At 46.2% G+C, this 24,533-nt stretch overlaps 1 protein-coding gene and 1 pseudogene across 1 annotated transcript; both read right to left on the bottom strand.

The window, feature by feature from the left end:
- Positions 1 to 6,099: 6,099 nt before the first annotated feature.
- On the bottom strand, positions 6,100 to 9,418 carry LOC128315000 (olfactory receptor 10H3-like; annotated as a pseudogene).
- Positions 9,419 to 13,325: 3,907 nt separating this feature from the next.
- LOC128314646 (olfactory receptor 10H3-like) lies at positions 13,326 to 14,361 on the bottom strand. Its single transcript, XM_053217764.1, has one exon. The coding sequence runs from the start codon at positions 14,335 to 14,337 to the stop codon at positions 13,408 to 13,410; it is 930 nt and encodes a 309-aa protein (XP_053073739.1). The 5' UTR covers positions 14,338 to 14,361; the 3' UTR covers positions 13,326 to 13,407.
- Positions 14,362 to 24,533: the final 10,172 nt, after the last annotated feature.

The raw sequence follows: 24,533 nt of genomic DNA, 5'->3' as shown, positions 1-24,533 counted from the left end.
TAGTATGGATACATTCATGGGACACCTGAAGGCTCAGTCAGTTAATGGTCTGACCCTTGATTTCTGCCCAGGTCATGATCTCACAGTCGTGAGATCAAACCCCATGTTGGCATCAATACTGAGCATTGAGTCTGCTTACGATATCCTCTCTCTCCCTCTACCCACTCCCCACTTGCACATGTTCTCTCTCTTCTCCCTAGAAAAAAAGAAGGAAGGAAGGAAGGAAAGAGGGAAGGAAGAAGGAAGGGTGGTAGGGAGGGAAGGTGGGAGAGAGGAAAGAAAGAAAGGTCAACCTGTTCAAACTGTAATATAAGTCAAACTGTCAATATAAGTAACATGTTTTTAGGAAAGTAAGTACATTTACAAAATTAACATTTAGTGAGAAGAGTGGCTTTAAAAAACATTTTAACAAATTTGGATTGGAGACCAATTGATGCTCATTCTGCTTCTTCATTCAGCCTGTGGCAACATGTTGTTTTAGTCGAGCATATGATGAAAATACATCCTCACCTTCATTGGAAAAGTAAGCACCTGATGGTCCCCCAGAAAGGGTCTCTGGGACACCAGGGTCCTCATATCACACTTTGACAACTTCTGTTATACAATATCTAGGAACTAATCAAACACAAGCAATACCTCCAGATTCAGAAATGTTAACCATTAGTAAAAATGTCGATGGCTATCTGAATACACGAAGGACAATCCACTCTCTCGGGTGGATGAGCGAATATGGTAATGATTACATCGTCAGTATATCTGCATGTTCGGCTACAGTGAATCAAACGTACATTTGATAAAAGTTTCCTTAAGTTCTTTCTGGAAAATAAAGTCAGTGCAAAACCATACCAGTCTTCTAAAAAAATGGGTTAACTAGGAGAGAAATGCCCTGGCAGGTGTGGAGACCCATGATAGACCTCATACACATCGTTGTCATTTTCAGGTGTGACCCTGGAGCAGACACAGACACTGATCAAGTTGGCTACATACCTCAGAAAGTACCCCAGCGTGATTCAAAGCTTGATACAGGTGGGAGCACAAATCCAAGAGAAAAGATGGATGGTTTAGGAGTCCATGGTGGGAAAACTGGCCCTTTTATGAAGCAAAGCAAATCTGAATTTCTGCCTAAGGCCATACACACGGGTGGAATCCAGGTGGATTCAAGACTTAAATTTGAAACACAATGCCCTGAAGGTAATAGGAGAAGGTGTCAGAAAATACTTCTGTTGATGTAGGAGTGGAGAAGGACTTCTTAAACAAACTTCAGAAGCACAAACATGAGGTGGTTTTGAAAGACATGAAAACATCAGCATGATGTGTTTCTGTTCAACAAGATATACTGGATCCAGTTAACGGGAGATGGAAAGGTGAGAAAAATCATTTTCATGTACAAAAAAGGACCAGGGAATATAATCTAGATTTAACAAGAGACCGATTACGTGTACAAGAGCAGAAAACTTGATACAGAAATGAGCAAGGGATAAAACAGAATTTAGCAAACGTATGAGGAGATAGCTCACAGAGGGTGTAGTAAGAGCCAATAAAACATACTAATAAGAAAAAAGAGAGAGAGGGACAGAGAGAGAAAGGAAGGGAAACGCAATGGAAATTCAGTGTATATCTACTCAATGCCCCAAGTTAGAAACTCCCCGGTGTTGATCAGTTTTTGAGAGAACACAACCCTCATGTACAGCCTGTGAGAGCGCAGAATAGTGGAAATGAGGAGTGCACGCACTCTTGCCCCAGCACATGTGCTCCTGAACATCTATTGCGATTGCTCAAAGGCATTTACAGGGGAGCATGTCAGAGGGGGTTTCTGTAGCATTGCTTTTAGTGGGGAACTGGAAAGCCTGCTTGTCCATTCTTTGGAAGGGGGCAGGACCGTGGGCTGGATGCAAACCCTGCAGCCCCAAACAGGAGTTCGATGCACGCACAGCAGCATAAATGAACCCATAAAATGTGTTGAATGAATGAAGGAAAAAGCAGAAGAACGCTCCAGCATAATAACCTTTCAGCATATTAAAAATAGAGCAGCTGACACTATTCTGTAGGATGCTGTAATGGTGGATACATGCCATTATACATCAGAACGTGCAACACAGACAGTGAACCCTAATGTATCCTCCACCTATACCCCTCACTGCTCCGGGCTACTCTTCTGTTCCTACTCCACCCTGACTTCCAGAGACAATTGTCTGAAATATACCCAAGGTGTGCAGACATCAGAGCCAGGGTTCAAGCCCCGGTTTTTGCTGTGTGTATCTGAGAAAGAACTTTCCAGTTCAGAGCCTCTTCTCCCCAGCTGAAATATGGGAGTAAGCAGAGAACTATCTTTAGAAGAACAATGAAGATTCACTGAAAGGGCTCTATGTTTACCTAATATGGGTGGTTATCCCTGACGCTGATGTCTTCTCTGTTCTCCAAACTGCTTTCCTGCCATCAGTCTGTACCAGATGAACCAGTTGGTCCCATTCCAAACTCATAGTTTCTGACCTCAGTGGGGTCTTTAGGACCTCTGGTAAATTGACAACACAGTTTGACAAGTGGCTGGTCCAACCTCTGCCTCCTCGCCTGGCCGCTGCCTCACCCTATAGTCTGCCTTCCCACCTGCCACTTGGTGGAGTGGCTGCGGTTCACCGGGCTGGGCTACCCCATCTCCTCCGACAGGTGCAGGAGAGAGTTCGTCTACTTTGGTCTCACAGAGGTTGGCTCACCCACAGGTGCTGAGCTCATGTCACACACCTGCATCCAGGAGTGAATCCAGCTCAACCTCTCTGCCTCCCCTCAAGGATCACCTCCAGGTTAGCAAAGGCCACCTTCAGCCAACCCAGGATACAACGGCCAAGGCAAGACACATACCTGACGCAAGGTTTCTGAACCTCAGTACGTGTGGGATTTGACACCAGGATCATTCTCTGGGGTGGCGGCTGTCCTGTGCATTATATAACATTTAACAGGATCTCTGGTCTCAACCCATCAGATGTCAGTAGCATCCCCACCGATCATGAGTCACAACAATAAAAAAATGTCTCCAGACATGCCCACATGTCTCCTGTGGGGCCCAACTACCCTGGGCTGAGGACCACTGGCCTAGAAGCTTCTAGGGCCCTGGGCTGGGTAAGAACCCAGGACCCATAACAGCACCTGAGAAGACCACAGGCAAGGGTAAGAGCCTGTCTTATGACCCGTCTACCAGGCCCTGTTCCCATACCCTGTCTGGGTCTTGCTCCCGACAACTGTTTGAATATTGCCACCTACCCTGTCCCTCCTGGACCCCCTTGTGCTGGGCTGCCTCTTCCAGGAAGTAGCCAGCAGGGCAGGGAAGAAGATGCTCTCCTGTATTATTCTATCAGCAGCACACAGGGGCAGGTGTGGGGCCAGACCTCTGGGCTCCTGGAACTGATGCTGTGTGCTTTATCCCTGCTGCAGCTTCCCAGCACGCTGCTCCCTAGAGCATCCCTGGAACACCAATCTGGAGTGCTGTCCTCAGGGTCTGGAGAGGTCAGAAGGATCATCAGAGGGCCTCTGGGACTTGCAGCCTCTACTCCTTCCTCCAACTCTCCAACACAACTCCCTGCTGTCTCTGTCTGCCCAGAGAGTCCCAGTTCCTGCTGAGGACTAGGAGCTCCCAGTCTTGGGGGAGACAGGACTGGAGTAAATGCCTTCAACCCCTTAGGGTCAGGGCAGAGTCAGAGGGGAGGAAGTAGCTGGAGCAGCCCAGAATGGGAATCCAGGGCTCTGCCCTGGGGTCAAGGCAGCTGGAAGGCTTCCCACAATAAGGGTAATTTAGAGCTGGGTCATAGGGAGCGATTTCTCCTTGTCAGTAGAAGTGTTCACTGTCTCCTGGACACTCTGGATTGCCCCACCTCGCCTCATGGTCAAGTTTGACCCTATCCCTGTCGTCCTGGTGATCCGAGCCTGAGGGTCCACATCAAAATAAGCCTCTCTATGATATAACCAAGCAAATATTTGGTCTCCTGTGTTGTCCTTGTTTATTGACCACCGAGGAGAGTCTTGTATGCTCACGAGGTGACTGGTAGCTGTGGGTTTAACATTATATCACATCTTCTGCCTCCAACTCAAACATCTGGCCTCACCTTTGAGTAGTAGTTTAGATCCACAGAAAGCCCCCTTCCTGGATCCTCAGACCTATGGTTTCCCAATCCCCAGAATGGGAGTCAGACAGACCTCAATCTCCATGTGACCCTTTCCTTCACATGTTGTGTGACCTCCACCAACTGTTCTCATCTGCATAAAGGGGGTACCCATACCCTTGACCTCTCTTTGTGCATCTTGAGATAGCACTGTGCCTACAACAAATCCCCCAAATAGATTCTTCCAAACTCAGGAATGAGAAATTGATGTTTATGGAAAGTAATGTGGGGAAAAAGGGAAAAGACTTTCCATAAGCTGTCAGAAAGTAACACCCTTTTTTTTTTTTTTTTGCTAGTGGTTATCATTTATTTGGTGGCTTTTCAGCTAACAGCACAGAAATGTACATATGCAAACTAACCTGTTATATAAAGACATATCTGTGATTATGTTCTTTTTTTATGAAATTTATTGTCAAATTGGTTTCCATACAACACCCAGTGCTCATCCCAACAGGTGCCCTCCTCAATGCCCCTCACCCACCCACCTCTCCCTCCCACCTTCCCATCGACCCTCAGTTCATTCTCAGTTTTTTAGAGTCTCTTATGATTTGGTTCCCTCCCTCTCTAACTTTTTTTTCCCTTCTCCTCCCCCATGGTCTTCTGTTAAGTTTCTCAGGATCCACATAAGAGTGAAAACATATGGAATCTGTCCTTCTCTGTATGACTTATTTCACGTAGCATAACACTCTCCAGTTCCATCTATGTTGCTACAAAATGCCATATTTTATTCTTTCTCATTGCCACGTAGTATTCCATTGTGCATATAAACTACAATTTCTTTATCCATTCATCAGTTGATGGACATTTAGGCTCTTTTCATAATTTAGCTATTGTTGAGAGTGCAAAGCAACACCCTTTTAACATGCTTTATGTTCTTGTCCAAGCACTGATCCCCCTCCCCTTTCTCTCTCTCTTTTCCTCCCTATTCCTCTCCCCTTCTCCTTCTCTCACTCTCCCTTCCCTTTCCCTTCCTCATGTGAAAATTGTGCTGTTACCAACTTCCTTCTCATTTTCATGCCTTTTCCAGATTTTGCCCCATATGCACTTTTATCCAACTTCTTGTTCAGATCATTTTCAGGACTCCTATCCCACTACTTATCTTTCTCTCTCTCTCTCTTCCGGTGTCTCTCACTTCCCCTCTCTGCTTCACCCTCTGAACCCTATTTTTTTTTAATTCTTTTTAAGTTTTATTTTCATATTTGAGAGAGAGAGAGAGAGAGAGAATGACCAGGGGAGGGGCAGAGTGATGGAGACAGAATCTGAAGCAGGCTCCAGGCTCTGAGCTGTCAGCACAGAGCCCGACATGGAGCTCGAACTCACAAGCAGTGAGACCATGACCTGAACTGAAGTCGGACGCCTAACCAACTGAGCCACTCAGGCATCCCTGAACCCTATATTATACAGAAATCCTTCCTTAAGGTCTATCCCTTCCAAGGTAGTGAGGAATTGTAAACAATAAATCATCTTCTTAGAGACTAATAGTTTAATTTTTTTGTGCATTTGTCATACTCTAAAAGACAATACTATAAACCACTGGATGAATAGCTTGATATGAAAAGGGTCAATTCTGGGGTCAGATATTATTACTCTGCTTAATTTTCTTTATCCTTATGTTGGAGGAGGGGAAAATCTTCCCTTGCATGAACATTCAAGAAGATCTTGTGCGTTATTGCCCAGACACATCCCTGTGATACTCCCCACTGGTCCATAGAGAGACAACACATCCTTAGACAGAGTAATGGGAAGGAGTTCATCACATGGGGTCAAGAACAAGAGATCATGGCCACTAGGTCCCATGCAAGAGGGGTGTAAAAAATTGGGGAAAAACAAATACCCAGCATGCATCCAACATCTATGGATATGTGTATTTTCATAGACTGAAACTCTACAACATTCCTGTGGAGATAGATGTTATTGTCCTCAGGCCTTCTACCATATTTCTTCATCACTAAACTGGCCAACAGTAGCTTAAGGGACTGAATTTTCTCTGGAAGCTTTTCTTTTTTTTTAAATTTAATTTTTAGTTATTAATATGCAGTGTGATATTGGTTTCAGGAGTAGAATTCAGTGATTCATCACTTGCATACAACATCCAGTGCTTATCACAAGTGCCCTGCTAGTGCCCATCACCCGTCTATCCATCTCCCACCCACCTCCTTCCATCAACCTTCAGTCTGTTCTCTATCATTAACAGTCTCTTATGGTTTGTTTCTCCCCCTTCTCTTCCCTCCCTTCCTATGTGTTCATCTGTTTTGTTTCTTTAAAAAATTTTTTTAATCTTTATTTATTTTTTAGACAGAGAGAGACAGAGCGTGAGTCGGGGAGGGGCAGAGAGAGAGAGGAAGACACGGAATCCAAAGCAGGCTCTAGGCTCTGCACTGTCAGGATGGAGCCTGATGCAGGGCTCAAACTCATAAAGTGTGAGATCATGACCTGAGCTGAAGTCGGATGACCAACTGACTAAGCCACCCAGGCACCCCTGTTTTGTTTTCTAAATTCCACATATGAGTGAAATCATACAATATTTGTCTTTCTCTCATTGACTTATTTCACTTAGCATAATACACTCTAGCTCTATCGACATTGTTGCAAATGGCAAGATTTCATTCTTTTGGATGGCTGAGTAATATTCCATTGTGTATGAGCAATATTCCACATCTTTATTCATTCATCAGTTGATGGACATTGGGGCTCTCTCCATCATTTGACTATTGTTAATACTGCTGCTATGAACATTGGGGTGCATGTACCCCTTCAAATTTGTATTTTTGTGTCCTTTGGGTAATAGGGCAATTGTTGGGTTGTAGGGTAGTTGTATTTTTCAATTTTGGAGGAGCATCCATACTATTCTCCAGAGTGGTTGCACCAGTTTGCATTGCCACCAACAGTGCAAGTGGACTCCCTTTTCTCTGCATCCTTGCCAACACCTGTTGTCTCTTGTGTTGTTAGTTTTAGCCATTCTGACAGGTGTGAAGTAATATCTCGTTGTAGTTTTGATTTGTATTTCTCTGATGATGAGCGATATTGAGCATATAAAATCAATGTGCAAAAATCTGTTGCATTTCTATACACCAATGATGAAGCATCAGAAAAAGAAATCAAGGAATCAATCCCATTTACAATTGCACTAAAACAATAAGATGCCTAGGAATAATCCTAATAAAGAAGTAAAAGATCTGTACTCTGAAAACTATAGAAGACTTATGAAGGATATTTAAAAAGACACAAAGAAATGGAAAACCATTGCATGCTTATGGATTGGAAGAACAAACAATGTTAAAGTGTGTGTACTACCCAAGCCATCTACACATTTAATGCAATCCCTAGGAAAATATATCACCAGGATTCTTCTCAGAGCTAGAATAGAGAATCCTAAAATTTGTATGGAACCACAAAAGACTGCAAATAGCCAAAGCAATCCTGAAAAAGAAAAAAACTGGAGGCATCACAATTCCAGATTTCAAGTTATATTACAAACCCCTAGTCATCAAGACAATATGACTAGCAGGAAAACAGACATATAGATCAATGGAACAGAATAGAAAACCCAGAAATGGACCCACAACTCTATGGCCAACTCATCTTTGATAAAGCAGTAAAGAATATCCAATGGAAAAAAAGACAGTCTCTTCAACAAATGGTGTTGAGAAAACTGGATGGCAACATGCAGGGGAATGAAACTGTACCACTTTCTTACACCAGACACAAAAATAAATTCAAAATGGATGAAAGACCTACACGTGAGATGAGAAACCATCAAAACCCTGGAGGACACAGACAGCAACTTCTTTCACCTTGGCCATAGCAACTTCTTACTAGATACATTGCTGAAGACAAGGGAAACAAAAACAAACTTGAGCCATTGGGACTTCATCAAGATAAAAAGCTTCTTCACAGAGAAGGAAACAATCAACAAAACCAAAAGGCAGCCTATGGAATGAGAGAAGATATTTGCAAATAACATACCTCATAAAGGAATCATATCAATCATATCCAAAATCCATAAAGAACTTATCGAACTCAGAGCACCTGGGTGGCTCAGTTGGTTAAGCATCTGACTTCAGCTCAGATTGTGATTTCACGGTTCATGAGTTCAAGGCCTGCATCAGGCTCTGTGCTGATGGCTCAGAGCCTGGAGCCTGCTTTGGATTCTGTGTCTCCCTCTCTCTCTGCCCCTCCCTGCTCACATTCTGTCTCTCTCTCTCTCTTTCTCTCAAAAATAAATAAACATTACAAAAAATTTAAAAACTTATCAATCTCAACACCCAAAACACAACAACCCAGTTAAGAAATGGGTAGAAGACATGAGAAGACTTTTCTGAAGAAGACACCAGATGACTAACATACACATGAAAACATGGAAGGTTCTCATTATGGCGTTCTTGAGCTCCTTATTCCTGAGGCTGAAATGATCGGGCTGAGAAAGGGGTGAAGACTATATAGGTGGTGGCCATCAGGGTGTTACTGTCCATAGAATGGGGGCCCTTGGGCTTGAGGTAGATAATGGAGGCAAAGCCGTAGTGCACAATGACCACCGTGAGGTGGGACACACATGTGGAGAAAGTCTTGTGCCTGCCTTCAGCAGAAGGGATCCTCAATATGGCGGCCACTATGAAGACATAGGAGAGGATGATGAGGAATAAACAGCCCATCAGAGCTGAGACACACACCAGGATCACACCCAAGGTGACAGAGGCTGTTTCTTTCCCACAGGCCAATTTCAAGAGGGAAAATACATGGAAGGCAAAATGGTGGATCACATTAGACCCACAGAAGGTGAGGTGAAAAACTATCAGGGTCACCATCATCCCCATGATCGAGCCACCAGCCCAGGTCCAGGACACAAGGCGGGCACAGCCACGGGGGCTCATGAGCACATTGTAGCGCAGGGGGTGGCAGATGGCCACGTAGCGGTCGTAGCCCATGATCATGAGCAGGAAGGAGTGTGTGAAGCCAAACGTGAAGGAGAAAAACATCTGGCTGGCACAGGCCGTCCAGGTGATGGTGCGGCGGGTGGAGAGCATATCAACCAGCATGACAAAATGGTGGATCACACAAGACCTACAGAAAGTGAGATGAAAAACCACTGGGGTCATTATCATTCCCAGCTGAGCCACCAGCCCAGCCCTGGGATGTAGGACAGCACAGCCACAGGGACTCATGAGCATACTGTAGCACATGGGGTAGCAGATGGCCACGTAGCAGTCATAGCTCCTGATCATGAGCAGAAAGGAGTGCTCTTTGTTCTCACAATACTTTGCCTTCATTTAGCATGTGTATAGTCAAGAAATTTCTTCCAGGGGCTCCTGAATGGCTCAGTCGGTTAAGCATCTGACTTCGGCTCAGGTCATGATCTCACGGCTCATGAGCTCAAGCCCCGTGTCAGGCTCTGTGCTGACAGCCCAGAGCCCGGAGCCTGTTTCGGATTCTGTGTCTCCTTCTCTCTCTGACCCTCCCCTGTTCGTGCTCTGTCTCAAAAATAAATAAATTTTAAAGAAAATTTTAAAAAAAGAAATGTTCTTCCAGGCTTATTTTGTATGGAAATATTCTAGGTGCTAGGATCTAGCAATGACCCAGGACTAGGTCTCTGCTCTCCCCTTTTCATGGTCCATTGAGAGAACCTGTCATATAACCAAACATGACAATACACAGCGGTCAGAGGTGTGACGAGGGCAGCCTAGGGATCTGCAGAAGCTAAGGGTGAGTCACAGACCCAGCCTGCAATTTAGAGACTTTGGCAATTGGTAGTGTCTACATTGAGACGTGATGCTTAATTGACTGAGCCACCAGGCGCCTCTCACCTGAATTTTGAAGTGCTTTGTGGCACAGGTTAAGGAACTGACGAGTGGATGTAGGGTCACCCAAGGAGCAGGTGGCGAGCATGTCGCTGGGGTTGTTGTGATCATCCTCACTTGCTATGGCCACATGAAGATCCCCCCTGCCATCTCCAGTTCCAGCTTCTGTCCCCAAGGCTGAGAGCAGGGGTAAGTCCATGGGCTGTTGTAGAAAATAATCTACTTTTTATTTTGGTACTGGTTTGCATAGCCACTTTTCTCTTCTGGGTGTGTATTTTAAGGACCTTAGTTTGGGGGCGCCTGGGTGGCTCAGTCGGTTAAGCATCCGACTTCAGCTCAGGTCATGATCTCACAGTTAGTGAGTTCGAGCCCCGCATCAGGCTCTGTGCTGACAGCTTAGAGCCTGGAGCCTGCTTCAAATTCCATGTCTCCCTCTCTCTCGGTTCCTCCCCTGCTCATGCTCTGTCTCTCTCTCTCCTTCAAAAATAAATAAAAATATTTTTAAAAATTTAAATAAAAAAAGACCTTAGTTTGTATTCTTTAAAAATTAGTATAAAAATTCGAAGTATTATACTTTGTAAACTAAATTATACATCTTGTATTACATTAGCTTAGTAATTGGAACTACTTAGTCTTTAGCCACAAGACTACTTGTTAGAGTACCAAGGGAAAAATGTTATTTGTGCTTGGAGATTGGTCACAGAAAAGAAAATAGCAAAAAGCAGTAAAAAGATGAATTTAAACATACTGTAACATTATTACATATGTTATATACACTTACGTATATATGGTATATATGTTCACATGCGTATATATAGACATCCATTCTAATGGTTCTGCTTTTCTGGGGAACCCTGACTAACACAAAAACCTTAAAAGAAAAAGAGGCCTTGTAAAAATGTCCCTTTTCCATCTAAAGAGATGAGACCCAGACCTCAGGATCCCTGGTGGTTTGTCCTGTGGGTAAGCATTTCCCCCAGTTCAGCCCCTGCAACTCAGCGTCTCTCTGAGGATGTGCGTGATGCTGTGTCTTTATTCTAACGCAGGGGCCCCATCACACAGGAGGGTGAGCATCCCTCCTGAGTCACACGGTCCACGTCGAGCACGGAGACCGTTCCTGCTGTCCTCCAGCTCCTGCTCCGATAGTGGTGGTTGAGGGCACACCGCACCCCAGCCCCTGTGCTGGGGCCCCTGCAGCTACACGGTCAGGTGAGTCCTCAAAACACACCCCAACGAGCAAACCCTGCAGTTGGGCTACCGGGACTCCTTCACCTTTGTTGACCGAATTCCAAGGACACTCAGCACTTCTCGAGAGCCATCTCAACGCCCCAGGTCTTCTCCACAAAGAAGAATGGCTTAAGAATCTGGCTTGAAACTAATTGTAAAGTGAAACCCAATAACATTTAACGTCAGGATGCCATTTCACGAGTCAGTTCCTGGGGCTGCTGTATCAAAGCATATAAATCTCGTGCCCTGACTCCACACACATCTATCCTCTTCTATGCTGGAGGCCAGAAGCCAAATCAGGGTCACCAGGTGTGAGTCCAGGTGTGAGCAGGGCTGCATCCTTCGGGGGATCCGGGGAGGGAGGTGTCTCCTGCTTTCCCAGCTTCGAGGGCACCACGCATCCCCTGGCTCGTGGTTCCTGCCTCAGCTATTCCAATTCCTCCTTCTGGTGTCACATCCCCTACTGCTCCCTGTCTCTGGTCCCTCCTGCCCCCTTGTATAAGGACACTTGCAATTATAGCAGCCCATCTGGGTGATGAGGGTAATCCCCCTGTCTCAGATCTTAACTGCATCTCATCTGCACACTCCCTCTTGCTGGGTAAGGGAACGCAGCCACAGGCTCTGGAGAAGCACATCTTAGGAATGGTGGGGGCATCCGTCAGTAACACCGATAATGAACAAAATAATGAATGGAACCCCAAAACTGCCATAGCCGGTTTTGCCAAGGTCTCGTTGTCAGTATTCATGAGAAAAAGTGTCTCATGAACTCCTCTGGAGTCTGTGTTTCCCTCTGGCTGTGTGAAACGGGTGTGTACCTAGGGCTGCACCTGCCCTCCTTCCCTTAGAGGGTTCTCTTCCTTCTAATGACAGCCTTCTCCTCCTAGTCATGACCTCACTTCTCTCTGTAGACACCTGAGAGAGGCAGGTTCCTGATCACCAACTGCACACACATGCACATTGTAATCGATTCCTGCTCCCTGCCTCCATGGTGCTTTGGCCTGGGACAGATTTGCATTTTCCACATTTCAAAAATGTGATTAGTGATAGATGTGGGTCATATCTAAACGTGGAGAAAGGATAATTTATTTTGAGACTTAGAAGAGTGAATGCATAGGAAACCCTTCCCACAGCATTTAGCAAGTGGCAGGTACTCATATGTGGCAGCCATCCTTAGATTAGTATTGTAAAACATCTTCTGACTGCAGCTCAAATATCTGACCACAGTTTAAGTAAGAATTTACACCAATGGAAGGCCCCCTCCTGGAGCTTCAGACATGGTTTCCCAACCCCAGCATGGGAGTCAGACGCACCTAAAGTTGCATGTGACCCCTTCACTCACGTGTTGTGTGACCCCCACCAACATTTGTCATCAGCATAAAGGAGGTACCCACACCCTTGACCTTTCTTTGTGCCATCTTGAGATAGCACTGTGCCATCCAACACATCCTCCAGATAGCTGCAAGCAAACATAGTAGTGACAAATTGATGTTTTACTGAAAGCGTATGGGGGAAAAGGTAAAAGGATCTCCTTAAGATGTCAGATAGCCACACCCTTTAAACATTGTATATGTCGTTACTCAAGCACTGAACCCTCTCTCCTTTTTCTGTCTCTCTCTTTCTCCACTTTGCCTTCTGACATCCTTCACTCGACTCAGCTCAACAGAAAATCTCCTTCAAGTCTATCCCCTCAAAACACAGAAGGAACTATACACATTCAGTCATCTTCTTGGACGGAAATAATGTATTTTCTTTTGTGCACTTGGCGTAATTAAAATATATGCTTATACAACACTGGGCACAGACCCTGATAGGAAAAGTCCTGATGATGGTGGCATTTATTATTATGCTTATTGTTGTTTATCCTTATAGAGGAAGATGGGAAAATCCTCCTTTGCTTGTCCATTCAAGAACCATTGGCATCAGTGCCCAGTTACATCCATGTGATACCCCCCACCGGCCCATAGGTAGATAACACATTCTTAGACAGAAATAATGGGATAGAGTTGATCACATGGGGTCTTAAACAAGAGATCATGATCCCTAGAGCCTATGCAAGAGGGGAGCACACAAATTGGGGAAAAACAAATACCTAGCAGGTATCCAACACCTATGGGTGCATCCAACAATATCTTTTCAGTATTTACTATATTGAATCCCTACAATAGTCCTATGGAGACATGTTATTATTTTCAGCCCTTCTGTCATATTTCCTCACCACCATGTCTCCTCCAGTGTCAGGAGCTTAAGGGACTGAATTTTCTCTGGAAGCTTTTCTTTATGGCGTTCTTGAGCTCCTTATTCCTGAGGCTGAAAATGATCGGACTGAGAAAGGGGGTGAAGACTATATAGGTGGTGGCCATCAGGGTGTTACTGTCCATAGAATGGGGGCCCTTGGGCTTGAGGTAGATAATGGAGGCAAAGCCGTAGTGCACAATGACCACCGTGAGGTGGGACACACACGTGGAGAAGGTCTTGTGCCTGCCCTCAGCAGAGGGGATCTGCAATATGGCGGCCACGATGAAGACATAGGAGAGGACGATGAGGAATAAACAGCCCATCAGAGCTGAGACACACACCAGGATCACACCCAAGGTGACGGAGGATGTCTCCTTCCCACAGGCCAACTTTAGAAGGGAAAGCACGTGGCAGGCAAAATGGTGGATCACATTAGACCCACAGAAGGTGAGGTGAAAAACTATCAGGGTCACCATCATCCCCATGATCGAGCCACCAGCCCAGGACCAGGACACGAGGCGGGCACAGCCACGGGGGCTCATGAGCACATTGTAGCGCAGGGGGTGGCAGATGGCCACGTAGCGGTCGTAGCCCATGATCATGAGCAGGAAGGAGTGTGTGAAGCCAAACGTGAAGGAGAAAAACATCTGGCTGGCACAGGCCGTCCAGGTGATGGTGCGGCGGGTGGAGAGCATGTCAACCAGCATGCGAGGGGTGATGGCAACGGTGAACAGAATCTCGGAGGTGGACAGGGCGCACAGGAAGAGGTACATGGGCGTGTGCAGGCTGCGCTCGCTCCAGACTGTGGCCATGATGAGCAGGTTCCCCAGCAGCGTGAACAGGTACATGAGCAGGTACAGCAGGAAGAAAGCGGGCAGGAGATGTCTTGGGAAGTTAGAGAATCCCACGAGGATGAACTCAGTCACCATGCTATAGTTTCGACCAGGCAGGGGTACTGCATCTGGTGAGATCAGAAAGGGAATGAGGGTGCGTAATTTATCCCATGAATGACAAGGATGATTCAGAATAAACCTATCATATAGTTAGTCACATGAATAAGTTAAAAAGGAAATGTCATATAATTATATCAATCTAGAAAGCTATCCTGGATTGCTAAAGTTCAATTCCTATATGGTTTTTAAAATTGATTTATAACTGACATACATTATATTATTTTAATACACAGCATAATGATGATATGTTTATATATCTTGAAGATTTTTTTAAAGCTTTGTCAACATCAAATCGACTGAGACTTTCTTAGTTAACTAAGAATACATGCCACAAACTAGGAAATAGTACAAGAAGTGGGAGACAGATAGATGCATTATTTTATAAAATTTTTTTAATGTTTATTCATTTTTTGAAAGATAGAGAGAGACAGAGTGCGAGCAGGGAAGGGGCAGAGAGAGAGAGAGAGATGGAGACACAGAATCTGAAGCAGGCTCCAGGCTCTGAGCTGTCAGCACAGAGCCAGATACAGGGCTGGAACTCACAGAACTGTGAGATCATGACCTAAGCTGAAGTTGGACGCTTAACTGACTGAGCCACCCGGGCACCCCTAAATACACTATTTTAGAATCAGAAACAAGCCAAGGTTACTCACTGTCTCGGCTGTTCATTAGCAGGGGACTGAAAGCCAGGAGAGGTGCTTGAGGATTGTTAAAGAAAGAAGGAATACCAGGATTGGAAGCAAAGAGACGTGGTCATCTACCTAGAAAGGTGCAAGAATGAAGGCAGAAAATCTTTGAGCAAAGACAGAACACATGCTGTGGAAGACAGATCAACTTCCCAAACTCATAGCATCTCCCATAGAATTGCACTCATAGTAATCATGTGAAAGACAGAATTCAATGAAAAAGCAAGGTAACATTCCCAATAGTGACACAAACTATAAGGAGACAGTTGTCAAACATGTTGGTTGCAGTATTTCTTTTCTTTTTTTAAGTTTCATTTATTTTTGAAAGAGAGAGTGTGCCCAGGGGGGAAGGGGCAGAGAGAGAGAGGGAGACAGAGGATCCACAGTGGGCTCTGTGCTGACAGCATAGAGCCAGATGTGAGGCTTGAACTCAGGAACCAAACCATGAGATCGCGACCTGAGCCAAAGTCAGACCCTTAGCCAACTGAGCCACCCAGGTGCCCCCATTTGGTTGCAGTATTTCTTTACATTAAAAAAAACTATTGAGTCCCTTTGAAAGCTTTTGTTTGAGTGAGTTAGAACTCTCCATTCTTACTATATTAGTAATTTAAACTGAGATTCTTTGAAAATATTGAATTCTTAACCCATTTAAAAGTGCAATCATCAACCCGGGCACCTTGGTGGCTCAGTCGGTTGAGTGTCCGACTTCGGCTCAGGTCATGATCTCACGGTTCGTGGGTTCGAGCCCCGCATCGGGCTCTGTGCTGAGCGTGGAGACGACTTAGGACTCTCTCTCTTGGGGCGCCCTGGTGGCTCAGTTGGTTAAACGTCCGACTTCAGCTCTGGTCATGATCTCACGGCTCGTGAGTTCAAGCCCCATGTTGGGCTCTGTGCTGGCAGCTCAGAGCCTGGAGCCTGTTTCGGATTCTGTGTCTCCCTCTCTCTCTGCCCCTCCCTCACTCACACTCTGTCTCTCTCAAAAATAAACATCAAAAAAATTTTTTTTACTATCTAGAAATTAACGAAACACATGCAATACTTCCAAGGACAGAAACTGTAACCATGGATAGATATGTAGAAGATGGTCTGGCTACATGGAAAGCTGTAAATCCATGTGTACTCTTAGATTGGATGAGCTACTATAGCAGTTATGTCGGTTCCTCCCCAAATTATGCTCAGTGCAGCTGCATTTACAATTAGAGAAGTTAAATTTAAGAACTATCATAAGCCTACTTCTGAAAAATAAAGTCAGTGAAAAACTGTACAGGTCTTCTAACAATGAAGCACACAAGAGAGACAGAGAGATGTCCCTCATGGCGTTGAGACTCACTACCAAATCAGAATCATTTGTTTTTTTATTTTATTTTTTCCAACTAGCCATTCTTCTCCTTTTTTTAATGTTTATTTATTTTTGAGAGATAGAGCAAGCAGGGGAGGGGCAGAGAGAGAGAGGGAGACACAGAGTCTGTAGCAGGCTCTAGGTTCTGAGCTGTCACACAGGGCAGGGCTCAAACTCACAAACCATGAAATCATGACCTGAGCCGAAGTCAGATGCTTAACCAACTGAGCCACCCAGGTGCCCACAGCTATCCATTCTTCTATTGATACAGCATCATTTTTTAAAGTGAGACCCTGGGGCAGGCAGAGGTGATGTGTGTGATGTCCAGATTGGATACCTAAGAAAATATCCCTGCATGATTCAAAACTGGGAGCACAAACCAAATGAAAAAAGGGAAGGATGGTTTACTGATTTGTGGTGGGAAAACTGGTCATTTTAGGAAGAGTGTAAATCTGAATTCTTGCCTAAGGCCCCATGTAATCTAGATGGATTTCACACATAAAATGAAATATAACATTAATAGGAGAAGGATTCAGGAGAATAACTTTGCTATGTAAGAGTGAAGAAGGACTTCTCAACCAAATCTCAAACACAAATGTTAAGGTGAAGTGGAGAAAAGGCAACCCTCTTGCCCTTTGCTGGGAATGCAAACTGGGTAGCTCTCTGGAAAACAGTGTGGACATTCCTCAGAAAGTTAAAAATAGATCTACCCTATATCCAGCATTTTCACTACTAGGTATTTACCCAAAGAACATTAAAATACCAGTTAAAATGCAAATAGGCACCCAATGTTAATAGCAGCATTACATACAGTATCCAAATTATAGAAGCAGTCCAATTGCTTGATAATGTGGTTCATATGTACAATGGAATATTGCTCAACCATAAAAACGACTGAAATCTTGCCATTTACAAAACATGGATGGACTGGGGCACCTGGGTGGCTCAGTCGGTTATGCTTCTGACTGCGGCTCAGGTCATGATCTCGCGGTTTGTGAGTTTGAGCTCCATGTTGGGCTCTGGGCTGACAGAAGCAGTCTCTGTGCTGACAGCAGGAGCCCAATATAGGGCTCAAACTCACGAACTGTGAGACCATGACCTGAGCCGAAGTTGGACACTGACCCAACTGAGGCACTCAGGTACCCCAAATTCCATTCTTAGTACATAAATGTTAACTCCTTGGGAAAAAAATAGACATAAAAACTTCCCCAAGGATTTTGTTCAACAAAGGATATCCAGGATACATGAACAGGCAGATGGAAATTTGGGAAAGGAGCTGATGCATTAACTAAAATTGACCAGGGAATACTGTCTAGAGTAAATAAGAAACGACTCACATTAAGAAGTAGAGACTCCATGCAGAAACGAGTCCAGGACATGAGCAGAGAACTTACAGAAGGGGTTACACAGGCACGTGAACAGATGTTTTTTTTTTTCGCAGAAATTTTTATTTTTATTTTTTTAATATATGAAATTTATTGTCAAATTGGTTACCATACAACACCCAATGCTCATCCCAAAAGATGCCCTCTTCAATACCCACCACCCACCCTCCCCTCCCTCCCACACCCCATCAGCCCTCAGTTTTGAACAGATGGTTTCAAGACAAGGAAAGGGAAGGGGAAACGACCCTGAGATGTCCCTGTACACCTATTCATTTCCCCAGATTAGGAAGCGCCCAGTGCCCACAGCTACACGGGGAGGGAGCAGTCCGGCGGCCTGCGAGTGAGAACCGAGAATGGAAAAGGGCAACCTTCACGTGCACCTGAACCTCTATCTCCATGGCGCACACCTACCTGGGCGGAGCCTGTGGGACGAAGCCCCGCTTGTAGTGCGGGAATGGACAAGCCTGCTTGGGAACCGTAACTGGGAAGGGGGCAGGTCCCACGGGCCGGATGCAAACCCTGGAGCCCCAGCCAGGAGTTCCATGCACACACAGCAGCATAAATGAAGCCGTAAAATGACACCGAGTGAATGAGGCAAAAGGCAGCTCAACTCTCCAGCATAATTGCATTTGGGTGCATTAAAAACAGAGCACCTGACACTGTTCTGTGGGATGCTGGAACGCTGTCTACATGCCACTATCCGCTGCTCCAAACCCACAGGCTGCAACACAGACAGTGAGCCCTAGTGTAAATGTGGGCGGAGTTGCTAAAACGTGTCCTGATTGGTTCAGCAGTGGAACAAACGCCCCACACTACTACCAGATTGTACAACGTTTAGCAGCATCCCTGGCCTCAACCCTCCAGATGCCCGTAGCATCCCTCCCTCCCCATGAGCTGTGACAACAAAAGGGCCTCCGGGCATGTGCAAATATTTCAGGGGGACAGAATCAGTCCCAATCAACAATAGTGACCCAGAAGCTGCAAAGGTCACTAGGCTGAGTGAGGAACCCAGGACCCAGCAGGGGCTACCCGAGAAAAGTCCCATCAGCTCCCAAGGCTAAGAGCCTGTCTTACCACCTTTCTCCCCAGTCCTGTTCCCACCCCCAACCGGGGCTTGCTCCCCACAACTACCTAAATATTGCCACCTACCCTGTCCCTCTTGGTCCCCTCGTGCTGGGCTGCCTCTTCCAGGAAGCAGCCAGCAGGGGAGGACAGAAGACGCTCTCTTGGGTTATTCTGTCAGCAGCACACAGGGGCAGGTGTGGGGCCAGACCTCTGGGCTCCTGGAACTGATGCTGTGTGCTTTATCCCTGCTGCAACTTCCCATCCTGCTGCTCCCCAGGGCCTCCTTGGGACAGCAATCTGGAAGGCTGTCCTCAGGGTCTGGAGAGGCCAAGAGGATCATCAGAGGGCCTCTGGGGACCTGCAGCCTCTACTCCTCCCTCCAACTCCCCAACACAACCAAGACTCTCTGCTGTCTCTGGTGCCCAGAGAGCCCCAGTCCCTACTGAGGACTAGGAGCTCCCAGTCTTCGGGGAAACAGGGCTGGAGTAGATGCCCTCAATCCCTTAGGGTCAGGGCAGGGACAGGAGGAAGGCAGGAGCTGGAGCAGCCCAGAGTGGAAATCCACTGGGAATCCAGTGGGAATCCAGGGCTCTGCCCTGGGGTCAAGGCAGCTGGAAGGCTTCCCACAATAAGGGTAATTTAGAGCTGGGTCATAGGGAGCGATTTCTCCTTGTCAATAGAAGTGTTCACTGTCTCCTGGACACTCTGGATTGCCCCACCTCGCCTCATGGTCAAGTTTGACCCTATCCCTGTCGTCCTGGTGATCCGAGCCTGAGGGTCCACATCAAAATAAGCCTCTCTATGATATAACCAAGCAAATATTTGGTCTCCTGTGTTGTCCTTGTTTATTGACCACCGAGGAGAGTCTTGTATGCTCACGAGGTGACTGGTAGCTGTGGGTTTAACATTATATCACATCTTCTGCCTCCAACTCAAACATCTGGCCTCACCTTTGAGTAGTAGTTTAGATCCACAGAAAGCCCCCTTCCTGGATCCTCAGACCTATGGTTTCCCAATCCCCAGAATGGGAGTCAGACAGACCTCAATCTCCATGTGACCCTTTCCTTCACATGTTGTGTGACCTCCACCAACTGTTCTCATCTGCATAAAGGGGGTACCCATACCCTTGACCTCTCTTTGTGCATCTTGAGATAGCACTGTGCCTACAACAAATCCCCCAAATAGATTCTTCCAAACTCAGGAATGAGAAATTGATGCTTATGGAAAGTAATGTGGGGAAAAAGGGAAAAGACTTTCCATAAGCTGTCAGAAAGCAAAACCCTTTTAACATGCCTTATGTTCTTATCTAAGCACTGCTCCCCCTCCCCTTTCTCTCTCTCTTTTCCTCCCTATTCCTCTCCCCCTCTCTTCCTTTCTCACTCTCCCTTCCTTTTCCCTTCCTCTTATGAAAAGTGCCTGTTACCAACCTCCTTCTCAATCTTTATGCCTTTCCCAGATTTTGCCCTGTATGCACTTTATCCAACTTCCTGTTCAGATCCCACTAGTCTGTCTCTGTCTCTCTGTCTCTCTCTGTCTCTCTCCCTCCCCCCTTCACCTTCTGAACCAGCTTAGCATAGAAAATCACCATTAGGGTCTATTACTTCAAGGCAGTGAGGAATAATAAATAGGAACCATCATCTTGAAAACAAATGATTTGTCTTCTTTTGTGCATTTCTTATAATTAAAAAAAAACAATACTATCAAACACTGGATACAGTGCTTGATAAGACAAGGCCCAATGTTGGTGGCACTTATTATTGTTCCTATATTTGTTTAACCACCTGATGGATGAGGGGAAAGTCTTCCCTTCCTTGTCCAGTCAAGAAGAACCATGTGCACCAGTGCCCAGACACATCCATGTGATGCCCCCCACCTGCCCATAAGAAGATAACACACTCTTAGATAGAACTGATGGGATGGAGTTCATCACACAGGGTCAAGAACAAAAGACCATGACCACTAGAATCTATGCAAGAGAGAGGCAAACAAATTGGGGAAAAACAAATACCCAGCATGCGTCCAACAGCTATGGATGTGTGTGTTTTCATATACTGAATCCTTACAACAGTCCAATAGAGACAGATGTTATTATCCTCAGCCCTTCTGTCATATTTCTTCACCACCAAACTGGTTGTCAGGAGGTTAGGGGAATGATTTTTCTTTGGAAGTTCCTCCTTATGGTGTTCTTGAGTTCCTTATTCCAGAGGCCACCAGTCCAGAAGCAAGACACAAGATGGGCACAGCCACAGGGACTCATGTGCACATTGTAGCACATGGGGTGGCGGGTGGCCAGGTGGTGATCATAGCCCATGAAGATGAGCAGAAAAGAGTGCCCTATGTGTTCATGGCACTAGGCCCTCATTTATACACACACACACACACACACATACACATATACGTATATATTTATTTATATATATAAAGACATATATATAAAGACATATATATACGTGTGTGTGTGTGTGTGTGTGTGTGTGTGTGTGTGTGTATAATCAAGAAATGCTACTCAAGGTGGCTCAGTCAGTTAAGCATCTGACTTGGTTTACGTTCAGGTCATGATCTCATGGTTCATGAGATGGAGTCCCACATCAGGCACCGTGGCTGACAGCTCAGAGCCTGCTTGAGATTCTCTCTCTGCCTGTCTTTCTGCCCCTCCCCTGCTCACACACTCTCCTTATCAAAATAAATAAATAAAAATTTTAAAAAATGTCATTCAAGGCTTATTTTACATGGAAATCTTATAGGTGCTAGGATCCAGCATTGACCCAGGACTAGGTCTCTGCTCTCTCCTATTCATGGTCTGCTGAAGGAAGCTGTCATATAATGAAAGATGACTGCACAGAGTGATCAGAGGTGTAATGAGGGCACCCTAGGGATCTGCAGAAGTCAAGTGTGGGTCAGAAGCCCAGCCTGCAATTTAGAGACTTGGGCGATACGTGGTGGCTACATTGAGACCTGAAGGGAGAGTAGGTATGATTCAGATGACACAACAGGTGGAAGACGGGCTTCCAGCAAGAGCAAAGGCTCAGGGTGACAGAGGCATGGTGCATTTGGGGACGATGGCTGTCCAGTGCACCCTGGAGAGTTGGAGGTGGCTCTGGGGATTCTGAATTGTGAAGGCAGACAGGTGGGTAGGGCAAGATCATGCAAGACCATGGCGTCCACTTAAGGAGTTTGTTCCAAGGACAATGGGGGTACTCTAAATACGTTTAAAATACATACAGAAAAGACCTGTATGGTATTCTATTATGTAAATATATTCACAGATGTTTCCACTTGGGGGTCCTATGACGTCTACTACATGTTCCTTCGTGGATTAATACTTACATGTTGCGTTGGGTCTGAAGCTAGCAGTGTAAATGCCGAGTCATAGGGGATACCTATGTTCAGCTTGAATAGATTCTGCCAAATGGATTTCCAAAGTAATTATACCAAGAGGTACATTTTAAGCCCACGCACCATGGTCAGATTCCTGTTTGTAGGGAGCCCCTCTGGCTACTGTGAGGGAAGCAGGCTGCTGAGGGCCGGCAGGGTGGGTAGACGCAGGAAGAGATGGGCAGAGGTGCGCGTGGGCATCCTGGACTGGGTTGAATGGCAGACTGGAGGTTGATTTCAGAGGCAGAATGGACTGTGTTGCTGATTGGACAGAGGGACACAGGAAGTGAGCTGTTTCTACGCCTAACACTTAAGACCGAATGGGTGAGTTCTTCCCACAACAATGAACAATTCTTCAGCTTCCCAGACACCAACCTGCAGTCCCATAATTCAGTTCACTTCTGACACGAACTACCTGGAGATGCCAGTGACAAGTTTTCAGTGTTCAGGGTACCTGCACTTTTGTCTGGTGGGACTTCACAGTTGGGGTTTCTAAATTCCCCCCTTTCATTTTGGATACTTTGCTGGAATGACTCACAGAAATCAGGAAAATGCAACACTTACTCTTCCCAGTTTACTATAAAAGACACAAGTCAGGAAAGCCAGGTGAAACAGGTGCATCAGGCAAGGTGTGGAGGAAGGACCGAGGACCTTCCATGCCCTCTCCGGACACACCACCCTCCTAGCACCTCCACGTGTTGACAAATGGGAAGGTCTCTGATTCCCATTGCTTAGGGAGTTTTTGTGGAGGTTTTGTTACACAGACATGATTGATTAAATCATTGGTCCTTGGAGATTGAATATCAATCCATAGCCCCTCTCCCCACCTGGAAGTCCCAGCTCTCTGATCTCACCTTGGCCGTTCAGGGGAGCAGCCTCCTTCCTAGACTATCCAGGAGCCCCCAACCACCACGCATCTCCTTAGCATGCAAAATCCAGTATCATCACTCCTGAGACAAGGGCTTTAGGAGCTGTGTGTCATGAAGTGGACAAAGACCAAATGTGTTATTATAGCCCAAGGATGCACGTACTAATGGAGATGTTCTGGCTCGGATCACCAGGACAACAGGGATAGGGTAGAACTTGACCAGTGGGGGGAGGTGGGGCTATCCAGTGTGACCAGGAGACACTGAAAACTTCTATTGACCAAAGGAAATCAGTCCCCAAGACCCAGCTCTAAATTACCCTTATTCTGGGACACCCTCCAGCTGCCCTGACCCCAGAGCAGAGCTCTGGATTCCCACTCTGGGCCGCACCAGCTCCTGCCTTCCCTCTGACCCTGCTCTGACCTTAAGGTATCTACTCTAGCCCGGTCTCTCCCAAGACTGGGAGCTCCTAGTCCTCAGCAGGGACGGGGGCTCTCAGGGCAGACAGAGACAGCAGGGAGTCTTGGTTGTGTTGGGGAGTCCAGGATGCCCACGTGTACTTCTGCCCACCTCTTTCTGTGTCTGCCCACCCCGCCAGCCCTCAGCAGCCTGCTTCCCTCACAGCAGCCAGAGGGGCTCCCTACAAACAAGAATCTGACCATGTTTCTTGGGCTTAAGACGTACCTGTTGGTATAATCACTTTGGAAAACCATTTGGCAGAATTTATTCAAGATGAACATAGGTACTCCCTATGATTTGGCATTTACACTGCTAAATAGAGGCTAAATAGAGGAGTAGAGGCTGCAAGTCCTCAGAGGCCCTCTGATGATTCTCTTGGCCGCTCCAGACCCTGAGGGCAGCCCTTCCCAGTTGGCATCCTGGGGAGCCCTGGGGAGCAGCATGCTGGGAAGCTACAGCAGGGATAAAGCACAGAGAATCAGTTCCAGGAGCCCAGAAGTCTGGCCCCACACCTGCCCTTGTGTGCTGCTGACAGAATAAGCAGCCCTGCTGGCTGCTTCCTGGAAGAGGGAGACCAGGAGGGACAGGGTAGGTGGCAATAGTGGGACACTTGTTGGGAGCAAGGTCTAGACAAGTGATGGGGACAGGTCCTGGGAGAAGGGTGGTAAGACAGGCTCTTACCATTGGACAGCTGCTGAAAGTCTTCTCAGGTACCTGTTATGGGTCCTGGGTTATTTACCCAGCCTAGTGCCTTTTGTAGCTTCTAGGTCAGTGGTCCTTAGCCCAGGGTAGTTCTACCCCACAGGAGACATGTGGGCATGTCTGGAGACATTTTTTTATTGTCATGACTCATGATCGGTGGGGATGCTACTGACATCTGATGGGTTGAGACCAGAGATCCTGTTAAATGTTATATAATGCATAGGACAGCCGCCACCCCAGAGAATGATCCTGGTCCCAAATCCCACATGTACTGAGGTTCAGAAACCTTGCGTCA

The sequence above is a fragment of the Acinonyx jubatus genome, chromosome A2 (genome assembly GCF_027475565.1).
Source record: "Acinonyx jubatus isolate Ajub_Pintada_27869175 chromosome A2, VMU_Ajub_asm_v1.0, whole genome shotgun sequence".
Taxonomy (NCBI): Eukaryota; Metazoa; Chordata; class Mammalia; order Carnivora; family Felidae; genus Acinonyx; species Acinonyx jubatus.
The sequence above is the reverse complement of the archived record's forward strand: the minus strand, read 5'-3'. Positions and strand labels throughout refer to the sequence as shown.